The 12843-nt window shown below is 45.9% G+C and overlaps 1 protein-coding gene across 1 annotated transcript; it reads left to right on the plus strand.

Moving 5' to 3' along the window:
* Positions 1-729: 729 nt before the first annotated feature.
* On the plus strand, positions 730-4237 carry LOC112896035 (CBL-interacting protein kinase 19-like). Its single transcript, XM_025964067.1, has 2 exons — positions 730-2403; positions 3855-4237. The coding sequence occupies exon 1, from the start codon at positions 869-871 to the stop codon at positions 2393-2395; it is 1527 nt and encodes a 508-aa protein (XP_025819852.1). The 5' UTR covers positions 730-868; the 3' UTR covers positions 2396-2403; positions 3855-4237.
* The last annotated feature ends 8606 nt before the right edge of the window (positions 4238-12843 follow it).

Here is a 12843-nt window from a genome sequence, read left to right on the forward strand (position 1 = left end):
ATCAGTTTCCTGATAAGAAGACGGTTGGTGGATCGGGAACCTTTGACGTCGTCCCGAAATTTTCAACAACCACGATACACTAGCGCAATCTGTTATTAAAAACCATTACAGCTTTTATCAATTCATTTTGTAAAAAGAAACTTCCACCTAACACTCATCCTAAAAAACTATTCTCTAGCCAACAAATTCTGGAATTAATGGCAAGTAGCCAACTTTCCCTCACATGATCTTTCGTCACTCCTAGAAGCATCAAAAAGTTGCTTGCAGCTGTAGCGCTTTATTGTCCCGCAAATGTAGTGATTTACCATTTTTCAATTAACAAGTACTCTCTCCCTTCTAAATTATATGTCGTTTTGGGATCTCAAAATATATAATTGTTGCTATGCATCTAGATATACCCTATATCTGCATATATAGAAAAATTATATATTTAAATTTATCAAAATGATCTAAATTTGGAACGGAGGGAGTATTTAACTTTTCCCTTGGTTAATAGCTTGTACCCTAACCAGTACAAAAACGCACTAGTCACGATCCTTAAACTAGGGCAAATCAGAGAAAAGCTGTACTACACCGGGAACCGCCATCCACGGCCGACGCGGACCCATCCCAGCAAAACACGGAAACGGCGAGGGCGTAAAGCAAAAGCACCCACTCCCCCCAGCAAAATTACAAACCAGCCCACGAAAAATCTCCACCCCCAGCCAGGTTGCAGGACCATAAGAACGCGAACGGCGACAGACTCTGGCCTGTGGGGAAGAGAGAGAGGAGAAGGGGGAGCAGCTGCCCGGAATTGTTTTCGCAGGGGGCGTTTGAGCTGCCGGCCGCACCACCTAATCGCCGCCGCGCTTGTTCACCCCACCGCCCGATGGCGGCTGCCACGCCGCCGCCGCAGGCGGCTCGCCCGGCCCCGTCCGCCGCCGCCGCGGCCAAGCGAGTATCGGGCGGCGCCGGGGGGCCGCTGATGGGGAAGTACGAGCTGGGGCGCCTGCTGGGGCACGGCACCTTCGCCAAGGTGTACCACGCGCGGCACGTCGGGACGGGGGAGAGCGTTGCCATCAAGGTGCTCGACAAGGAGAAGGCCGTGAAGAGCGGGCTCGTCTCGCACATCAAGCGCGAGATCGCCGTGCTCCGCCGCGTGCGCCACCCGAACATCGTGCACCTGTTCGAGGTCATGGCCACCAAGTCGAAGATCTACTTCGTCATGGAGCTCGTCCGCGGCGGCGAGCTCTTCTCCCGCGTCTCCAAGGGCCGCCTCAGGGAGGACACCGCCCGCCGCTACTTCCAGCAGCTCATCTCCGCCGTGGCGTTCTGCCACGCCCGCGGTGTCTTCCACCGGGACCTCAAGCCAGAGAACCTCCTCGTCGACGAGCACGGCAACCTCAAGGTGTCGGACTTTGGGCTCTCCGCCGTCGCCGACCAGTTCCGCCCCGACGGCCTGCTCCACACCTTCTGCGGCACGCCGGCCTATGTCGCCCCCGAAGTGCTCGGCCGCCGCGGGTACGACGGCGCCAAGGCGGACGTCTGGTCCTGCGGCGTCATCCTCTTTGTGCTCATGGCCGGGTATCTCCCTTTCCATGACAAAAACCTCATGGCCATGTACAAGAAGATTTACAAGGGCGACTTTCGCTGCGCGAGGTGGTTCTCCAAGGACCTTGCCAGCTTGCTGATGCGTATTCTTGACACCAATCCAAACACTAGGATCACTTTGCCTGAGATAATGGAATCTCGCTGGTTCAAGAAAGGATTCAAGCCGGTAAAGTTCTACATCGAGGATGACAAGCTGCACAGCGTGATAGATGATGAAGATGGCCTGCTGGACATGGGACCTGCTGATCCACTTCCTCCTCCATTGCCACCACCACCACCACCTCTACCTCAACAGAAGTTTGATGGTGATGATTCGGGGTCGGAATCGGACTCATCGGTCTCATCCTGCCCTGCTTCGGTGTTATCTGATGAGAGCCAGAGGCCCCGTGGGTCCCTCCCTCGCCCAGCAAGCCTTAATGCATTTGATATCATATCATTCTCAAGGGGATTTAACTTATCAGGGTTGTTTGAGGAGAAAGGGGATGAGGTGAGGTTCGTCTCGGCTGAGCCCATGTCGGATATCATAACGAAATTGGAGGACATTGCAAAATTGAAGAGTTTCAAGTTGCGGAGGAAGGACTGGCGGATGTGCCTGGAAGGTACTAGGGAGGGAGTTAAGGGACCACTAACAATTGCCGCGGAGATATTTGAACTCACACCGCCCCTTGTAATGGTGGAGGTAAAAAAGAAGGCGGGGGATAATGAAGAGTATGAGGACTTTCTCAACAAGGAACTGAAGCCAGGGATGCAGCACCTTGTCCACCATATGGTTCGAACTCCAAGTATGACTACAGATGCCGAGTAGGTCAAAAGGTAATAATTTAAAATCATATGTTCTACTCTTGCTGATTCTGCCATGATGTTTGCATTGCTACCATGTGAGCATTAATGATTGTTCTGATCCAAATATTCTCTTTCTGACATGAGCAAGGTAGTTTCGGTAATTGCATGTTGCATTAAAAAAATTAAACACATGCTAAGGATACACATGAGGTCTGAAATTGGCTGTTGACGGATTTTAGCCCGATCAAAAGAAAAGTTAGATTTCAAGCGTTGTTCTAATTGTTCTAGTTAGTGGCTCTGCAACTGATTACTTGTTGAAAATACAGGTTGAGTCAATGACTTTAATCTCTGTGTACGACTCCATGTTACATACTGTTGTTGAATGTAGCTGTGAGCAATTCACACCTTTTTTTTGTTTTTCTTTCATTGATGTTATCACCACACATGGTAATGTGGTGTAAAGTGGAAAAAAATAGGGATTTCTTCCATTTTATTTTCATCGGAAAACTGTTCCCAAAAGCTTTTGAGCATATACTTGGTCCAAGTTGGGAATTTTGGGATAAAATGGCATCTCTCCGTAGACATATAATTTAGGTTTACGTGATGTATGGCTTTTCCCCTCTATCATAAATTATGAAAATGTTATGATTTGTTCTCCCATTGAAGTTGTTCAGGTTTACTTGTGTGATGATGACAGTAAGTTGTGTTTGCCATTTATTGTATGCTGCAAATTGACTTGTGGGGTTCATATGTTGGTGGCTTACTGGCTTTATGCTTAGTTTCCTTTGTGGTAACGTACTATTCCATCTCTGATTGTTGCATTATTAATCCGTAACCATCATCTGTTTCCTAATGATAGCATCTACCTTATTGAATTCATATTGAGCACTTTAATTTGATAAACACATTAGTCATAATTATAGTGAAAAACATGGAGCACATTAACACTTACCCAGATCTCACTCACATATTGAGAGTCGCACAATCAGGAGTTGCTGCTTTATGGGTTGGTTGAATGAATGATTAGATTGCTTGTAATCCTGTCAGACATGCAAAAAAAATGTTATTTTAGGTACTTTTTTTGTTGCTTGCCTTTTTGTAAACCTGAAGATGTCAAGATATCTTCTTACATCAGTCTACCTAATGTTCCTTCAAATGATAAAGTAGATCTTGTAGCATACTATCATCCAATAAGACTATATACTTCTTGGCAGTTCGCACATGAAATGTTTTTTATTGTTCACCTGTAGGTGTTTCTTTGTGGCCAATAGGGCATGGATCTTAGAGCTCTGCATGGTGATGTGATGTGTTGAGACATAGAAATTGTCTGATATTGGTCCTAAATAATTTGGTTTAGTTCTCACCAATCAGAATGGAACTGATGTTTATTGCGTCTACTATAACTTGTGATAGTACTGCGAGTAGGCGAGTAGCTGGATGGACTGCTGAACCCATCTGACAATTGCCTTCACTCGCTGCAGGCTCTCAAGGTAACAGCGGAACTTCACTTGGAGCTAATGGGCGCAGCAGAAGGCAACATTCGGAGCAGCAATGAGGCTAGTGACCGAGTTCAGCGCAGCTGACCGGTAGAGATCATGTAGTCAGACAAAAAAGGTTGACAGTTTTCGCGCTACCGTAGTTCCGCCGCCGTTGATGAGCTCCTCACCCCACCCTCATGACTGAATAAGTCTGTTCCTCCTCGAGGGAGGAAGGGAGGTTGTGGCTGTACATACTCCGGATGGTCGGTTGGTACGTATCTGAGAATAGGTGGTTGTTGAATGTACTATCGCAGGTGGTGCACGCCTGCTATTGGTTTTACGAGCAAATCCAATAATTTTGGTTAATCATATGCTTTCCTGGACCATCTGCTGTGTCCCTCCTGATTTCTGAATCGGGCGCATCCTGGGCTGCACATGCTCCGGTCGATCGGATTCCGGATCTTCCATTTCTGATGCCGCCCAATTGTATGGAGGAGCCCGGATTTGGGCAGGCGCTGATGTTTCGGACTGTCCAGGGGTCGTCGAAGGACGGGGGCGCGCCAGGAGGTGCGGCCGCGGTCGACCACGTGAGCCCAGCCGGCGGCGGGTGGCCTACCTACCACCCACGGCGCGCGTGGGTCGCCGGGCCCGGGCACGAAAGCGCCGCGTGCGGCTGCGCGGGGCTCGCAGCTGGCGGCGCGCGTCAGCGGGTCGGACCCCCCGCTGCTGTGCTGTTGCGCGCTCGCTGAGGAAAGATCGCATTGTCAATGGGTCTCGTGTCGCCGTCGTCTCCGTGGCCGTCTTCTTTTTTCCAGATTCGCCGATGGCCACAGGTGGGGGCCGGCGAGCGATGGGGAAAGGGACGGCGATGGGCGCGGTGTGTCCTCCTCAACGCTTAGCTTGGATGCTAGTATACACTATGTACATGGCATGGTAGATTTGCCTGCGGAGAAATGTTTTCAAACAAACATGTCTCTACGCTAGTTCCTTGGAACATGTTACAGAAGACAGTAAAGTTGCTTTCGAGAGACTGCCAACGTAACATCTGCAGAGTGAAAGCAGGGTATTCACTGTGTCAAATGTTGACCGGAAAAGCTCTCACTGGAACCAACAGTACATGCTATGACAATTGGCATCTGGTGTTCGTCCTCATCCACAGAGCTCTCTTTGTTTTTTGAAATTGTAGTACCCAGCAGGATGTTGAACATCAGGTGTAGTATGCCACCAGATGGTTTTCCCCTCTTTGAAAGATGAGTAACAAGCTGGATAGCTTATTACATGGGCGAATTCAGGATCGCTCCCTACTCAGACATTTCATGATTTTACAGAGAGGTGAGACATTGTAGTACCCGTGAAGCCCCATCTCATTCTTCACCTAGAAACAAAATTTGCTACTATTTGTTACTATTCAATCTGTATATGTTTCCTTCGCAAAAAGTTACTGTCAACGGTGAAAGCAAAATTTTCCAAGGAACTTCTCAGTCCTGATTGAGAATGTGAAAACTGACCAGATTTTGAAGCATTTAATCTTATTATTTGGATTCATGAAGCCTTTTTGTATTTGCTACAGAATTGTAGTATAGTATTATCGGGGGAATGGCCCAGCCTACTGTAGTACATGGATCTCATGTAAAGGACTGAGGGTCTATTTATGAATATTGTACTCACCAGGGATCTATGGGCAAATTGACACCTCCCTTTCCTCCTCTATATAAATGATCCAAAGGGTTAAGAGGAGGGAACTCACTTGAGCACTTCCCACGAGCTTATGTATTTTGTGCCTTCGGAACTCTCTTTGGCGGAGTTACATCCCCGACAGTTTGGCGGGCCACCGCGTGTTTGGCTCGAGAAAAAAAAATTGAAGAGAGAAAAGAGACGTGAGAAGTACCTTCGAACAAGACCTTTGGTCGAGAGAATACTTTCGTAGATTTGCATCCTTCGGTCCCAGTAAGATTTATTGAGTGGGTTGGTGATTCCGAGTTGTTTTCATCTTTCGGTGGGACTTGATTTTTAGCTCTTCGGAATTAATTTTCACACTTCAATGGTGACTTGATGGTGACTCGAGGGACTGAAGATTGGTTTTCTAAACCCTTCGGCATTTGGTTTTTACATTTTTGGAGCTAACGCGGAGGTGGTCTACAACCTTCGATGGTGATTCAGAGCTGATTACGGCTTCGGTCATCACTGGTCATTGGCTACTTGGCTTATTTTTGGCTTCTGTCCATTGGATCAAGATTTCAATGCCCAGCAATCTGTCCTGGGCCGGATTTCACATGGTGTGGTTGCGCACCTTCGGTCCAACGTCAGCCTGCACGACACGCTGCTGCCATCTTCGGCCGAACAACAAAATTCGGCCCTCAGCACCTGGTTCGCCCGCCACGGGCTTCGGGCTGACATTAAGCATCACCAACCTCGGTCCGTAGCGAGCGCAGCAGCTTTCGGCACAGGTACGCTCACTTTTTCCACCAGTGCCCAAGCGGGATCGATCCCTAGTAGACTCGGAACTTCGGAGGTAACTCGTCAACCAACCCAGCCACTTCGCTTTCTTAGTGCATGCTGCTTTGCAATATTCAATATTAAGTCGACCCGGCCAGAACATTATGCTGGCTGCATCAGAAGTTTTACTCCTTCGGCTATGCACAAAATAACTTACAGATAGACTTGTCATGCTATTTTAAGTATTTTATTTTATAACCCAAGGCCTTCGGTTTTGACGCATAGGAAAAGCCCCAACCGAAGCATCTTCTGTTTTACTCTTGGATACACGTGACTTCTCCAGCTTGATTGTGCCCAGTTACCACACGTTGCGCCCTGCTCTATTTTCCATGCTCACGCGAAGGAGGCAGCAAAGGCCGCTGCTGCCTTCGTTAGCCTGCATCCACGAGATTTAAATCATCCTGCCTGCCTTTCTTTTGCCGTTAGCTTTCATGTCCTAATTTACTCTCCCTCGGGAGTTGCAAGTTGCATCCGGGCACCGAACAACGCGTTAGAGTGGAGGAACAGATTAATTCTCTCACGACCACCCAGCAGCAGGGGTCGTCGGCCTATACTATTTGGCTTCGGCGTGTACATGTTTATGGGCCTCATCGACGGAATTTTTGGGCTTCGGCATATCAGCAGTTCAACTCTCAGCATGGCTATTGTTTCTTGCTGAATTATACTCCGGAGGAGCAGTATATTGGGCTTCGGGCCGCATGCCAAAGTTTCTGGCCGACCCGGTTACTGGGCTTCGGGAATCGATCTCCAGGTAACAAAAATCAGGGTTTTTTTTAAAAAGGGGATAAAAAAAAACAAAATTCGAAAAAGGGGTGCCAGTTGGAGAAATTTAGGGAAATGGGTGCCTCCCGCCCGCTGGGAGGGCGGAAAGAAGCATCCCGCCCAACCATAGGGCGGGATGCTCAAAAAAAATTTCCAGGGACCTCTTCGCGAATAAGAAAACTTTTTTTATTCGCGAAGTGGTCCCTGAAGCAGGCCTCCCGCCCGGCCACTGGGCGGGATGCCTCCCGCCCGGCAACTGGGCGGGATGCCTCCCGGTGCACTGTTATTTCATGTGTATGTGTTTTCTGGCTTCCAAAATTCGTAACAATTCACAGAAAAATCCAAAAATAGCAAAACTAGTTTTGTTAGAAAGTAGATTTCAAACTCTATAACTTTTGTTAATGGAGTTTAGTTTGAAACAAAATACTTTTACTCCTATTTTAAAACTAAGATTAAGGAAAGTTTATGCATAACTTTAGGATTTCATGCTTTGTTGTTTATGAAGTTTGGTATGACTATTCTATAAACTCTAGGTACCTTTGTGCAAAGTTTCAAACTCAAATTTGATGTAAATTTAACTTCTTTTGTCTTGAATTTTTCAAATTTGAAATGTTAACTAAACCTAATTATAACCCTTTTCTAATTAAAATCTATTGTTATTCTCTAATGTGATATTATTTAATATCTAATATATAGTCAAAGTTCTAAAACCTATAAAGTTCTAAAACCTATAATCTTATGCTCCTGGTCCATTTTTGTTATATTTTTTCTTAGATTATTTGTTTCAGAAACTATTTGAAATTCAGAATTTTTTCAAATATAAGATTCATTCGCCATACTCTTATGTATGCACATAAAATTTTAATTCAATTTTCCAAAGAAGATTAAGGTATCTAAAACTCGTACGAAGATAGTTAAACGATAACGTTTGCAACGTAGAATCTAAATATTACGATAGTACAATACATGAAGCCATTTAAAATAAAATAATATGATAATGAACATTACAAATATTACAAATACATGAATCCAAATATTGTGTCTTCAGTCAATGCGGCAAATATTACAAATACGTATCTAGGTCTGATAGAATCTCAACGCAGCAAATATTACATATGAGCAAACAACGTTTAAATAAAATTACAACTAAATGATGCCTGATGACGTACTAGCACTCGATCGGCGACGTCTCCCACTTCTTGATGCAACCGGAGGTCTTCCATCTGTAGCATCACCTGTAGGGCCAGCTTCAGCACAACTGGGGCCAGCATCATTGGTTGGACAACGTTTATACGTGTGTCCAATCTGATTACATGCACTGCAGCGTTGTATTCTCGGACGGAGCTCTGACTCATCCATATCATTACGAATACGCCGTGACTGACGGCGTTCTCTCTTAACCCGTGATGATCTTGGGTCTGGAATATAGATAACAGGATTCGCTGTCTCAGTGAACGATCCAACCAAACGGAACCCATAGATCTCATACTGCCAGGTGCTAGCAATTGTCTCTTTTCTGAAGTAATGTGAAACATATATATCGACAGGATGTCCAATATCTGCACAAGCAGCCATTACATGAGAACAAGATAAGTGCAGCAACTTGGGCCTCATGCATGAGCAACAACAAGTTCCATCGAACTTGAGAATGCACTCCTTTACAGGAGTTTGACGCCTCATGCCATGTCGCGCCCTATCTTTAGGAGATACCTCAAACTTGAGCTCCTGTGTTCCACATTGCCGTACATGGTGTAGCCGGGCGCTTTCTGCCTTCTTAGTCATGTATTCTGTTACCTTGAATCCAAAATTTCTGTCTGGATCTCGCATGAATATTTGATTTTTATTGAACCGCTCCCGAAAGTAATCGGTACACCCGCGGACAATGAATTCAACAATTGCAACCAGTGGAAGCCCACGAACACCTCGCAGCACCCAATTGTAAACTTCGACGAAGTTGGTGGTCATTATACCATATCTTGCACCATCGGTATCATAAAGTAACGCCCACTTCTCCTTAGGTTCATTCTCAATCCATTCAGAAAATTTTTTCACCGCTGACCCAGACCTTCTGCGAGTACGTGCAGTATCTGTTGGCAAAGAGCACAAAGCCTCTGCTTCATCCTGTGCAGTTATGTTTTTTGATGCGTCCTCGGCTCTTTTCTTCCCGGTCAGTTCATCAAGTTTCTGCCACTGCTTGTTAAATTTTTGCTGATTCGTTTCCTTGCATAGCCTCTTGAACATATCCATAAGGTGCTTGTTCTTGAATTGCCTGAAAAAGTTTGCACCGATATGCCTCATGCACCACCTACTGCGAATATCACGCCACTTGGGCGGCTCTCCGGTCTCCACACACCCCTGCTGCAAATCTAGAATTGCCTTCAGTATGCCGGCGTGACGATCATGAATCAGGCAGACATCTTCCCTATCCCGAACGACTGCAAGCTTAACCCGTTCCAGAAACCAGTACCAACTGTCTGTGTTCTCACTCTCAACAAAAGCAAAAGCAACAGGCAGCAATTGATTGTTTCCATCCACTCCAATAGCTGTCAGCATTTGCAATCTATACTTTCCTGTGAGAAAGGTCCCGTCGATGCACAGGATAGGCCGGCAGTGATGGAATGCGTTAATGCATGGACCCAAGCTGAAAAAGACCCGCTGCAATATGTGGGGCGGACTTTCTCCTCTGTCTAGAGTTTTCAGGTCATAGTAGCTTCCAGGATTTCTCTGACATAGGACGGCCAGCATTCGAGGAACATTATCATATGCAGCCTCGAACGTACCAAACATCATCTCCAACACCTTTTGTTTTGCACTCCACGCCTTACTGTATGAGATGGTATACTTGTACTTTTCCTGAATGTACCTGATAATAGACTTTGGTTCATATGACAAGTTCTGTACTATCGTCCCGTACATCTCATTTGCGATGTATTGCGACGTGAGGTTGCGATGGCTCTTCTGCACCCCAGGCAAATGACAAGTGTGCTGAGTGACAATGGAGCATTCCCAATAATCTTTCCATTTACCCTTGTAGGCATGCACCCGCCATGGACAGCCATCCTTCACACATACCACATCGTACTTACGAGATTTGCACTCGACTGTCTTAAACTCTCGCATAAGAGAGAGAGACCAGCACTTAACAGCTTCCTTCACCTCTTCAATTGAGTGGTACCTTGCACCCTGGATAATTTCATTCTCCCTGCAATCCGAAGGCCAGCTACATCCGTCATCTACGACAAGATGACTGAAGTCGCTGCTTACCCAATCTTGAGGCACATCATCGTCATCATCAGACGAATCGGCATTCATTGCTTCATCCAATTCACGTTCTTCGTCTTGCAGCTGTTCAACAATAAAGGGTATGTTCTCCCCCTCATCAGCCACGCATTGAGGTGCTGCGGTGCCACCTGCCTCAATGTTTGCCTCCTCGACTTCTTCATCAATATTTTCATCCCCCGGACCAGCTTCAATGTTTATCAAAGGAGGGTTTTGGTGCACACTGATAAGGAGTACCAGTGGCCACTGCCAATGACTTGCATTTTGCAGATAAGTTAGCCAGTTCTCGTTGCTTGCAAGTGGCATAAGCTCCCAGATCAAAGCGTGAGTGGTACGATTTATGACGCATTGAACAATCACAGTGTGTGTCTCCTGATTAATCCTTAGTCCCCTCATTAACCAGTTGCATAGGGATTCAAATGTCCTCTCGTGCGGTCTGGTAATTCTTCTGACCGCACAGTTGAATTCACTTAAATCTACCCCATTCGGCCCATAAATCATATTTCCTTCTCCGTAATATATACTGAAAATACCCTTCTCGGAAGACATATCTATCAATCATTAATAAACTAGTTATACTACATATTAATACACAACGAACGACGATCCTAAATTTCAGCGACTCTCAGATTATATTTTACAGATTCTAAACTATTCAGATTATAAATTATACTAAAAACAAATGAAAATACTAAAACTATTCAAAACATAACTACTCTAACAAATATTTCCTAAATTATAGTTATTTTCAAGTACTTATATGGCTAGAACGAGAATATACCTCAAAATCGACGCGTGGACAGGGCTTCGCCGCTTCCTCTTCTCTCTTCCTCTTCTCTCTTTCTCTTTTTTCTGATTTTTGCTGGATAAAATGGTATTTTTGGGGCAGGTTGGGGCTTAAATAGCCGGTGGGGGGACCTCCCGCCCGACCAAAGGGCGGGATGCCTCCCGCCCGCTAAACGGGCGGGACGCGTGGGGCCCGGGACATCCCGCCCTTTGGTTGGGCGGGATGCCCTCCCAGGGACCTCTTCGCAAATAATTTATTTGCGAAGAGGCCCTCGGGTGACATCCCGCCCTCTGGGTGGGCGGGATGTCCCGGGCCCCACGCGTCCCGCCCGCCCGTTCAGCGGGCGGGAAGCACCCATTTCTCTAAATTTTCCCAACGGCCACCCCTTTTTCGAATTTTAGTTTTTTTTATCCCTTTTTTAAAAAAAATCACAAAAATCATGCCCCGAGCGAGAATTGATCTCATGTCTCGGAGTTGAAGTAAGTGCTCTTCGCCGCAACTGCAATACGAAAGCACCTCCTGTATCTCATACAATATTTATCTATTTGCTCCGCATCAGGGGTCAGGGAGCACCTCATCTTGGCCTTCGGTTTAGCTACTTCGTTGGCTCCAAAAAGGCAATTTAAAGCCTTCGGAGTGCACCACTCTAGTGGGTTTCGGCCCATGAACCAAAGTTCGTTAAAAAAAAAAGCAAAATTTATACCTTCGGTAACAGCCTTTTTATCTGGCAGCAGTCAGCAAAAGTAGCTTCGCTCTAGGAATAAATTTAATATAGATTCGGTTAGCTGAACTAATCAGTTGGCATGTCGTTGCTTTCTTGCATAGTAGTTCTTTTATTTAACCGGTTCTCGCATATTTTCTTCTCAATATGAGGGTCCGGTGACTTTCACACCACAAAAGTAGCTTCGGTCTGGCCGGATGGGAAAAGTCCCAACCATGGGAGCTAACCAACCGAAACATCTTTGTTTTTCTTTTCCTCAATATATATTTCTTTATTGTTACACAGCTACCGTGACTAACCATGCAGAGATACAAAAACTTTTGGCTCCGGTGCAACCATTTATTTACCTTCGGTTACAATCAGACTATTGACTAGCTCCGGTCCACATATATTGCACTTTGGGATTGGACAGTGGCCCTCGAATACACATGGTATTTCAGTATGCCTAAATGTCACCCAGGAGCCTTCGGTCTAACTACGTGGCTTCGGTTGCCATATCTGCTATTGAGCTTCAGCATCCAAGAAATAATTGAGCTTCGGCAGGTGGGCTTCGGTTGATTCACAAAGGAACTGGACAGACGTCTACCCTCTAGGTCACAAGAGTTTTGGATTTTCATTTCTTTGTGAAATTAACTCCCGTTTTTAAAAAACGGAGGACTTGCAGCGCCAAAGCAACCTACCCCTTCAATTTAAAGGGGTGTTGCCATCGGCGAAAGGGGCTGAAATGCCCAAGATAAGCGGGCAGAGTCCATCCTAACGACGTCCAGTGCCCTACTTAATCATGAAGCGGATTGGATCTTACTATCGAGTTATTAGTTTTCTCCCCGAAGTAAAAAGTTCTTTATGGAGCCTCGGTTATCTTATTCTATTATTTACCCGGAAATGGCTATGCCATATCAATCAGTTTTCCCTATCTATTACATTTCATCACATTAGTCCTCTGGAAT

This window comes from Panicum hallii, chromosome 5, assembly GCF_002211085.1.
Source record: "Panicum hallii strain FIL2 chromosome 5, PHallii_v3.1, whole genome shotgun sequence".
Taxonomy (NCBI): domain Eukaryota; kingdom Viridiplantae; phylum Streptophyta; class Magnoliopsida; order Poales; family Poaceae; genus Panicum; species Panicum hallii.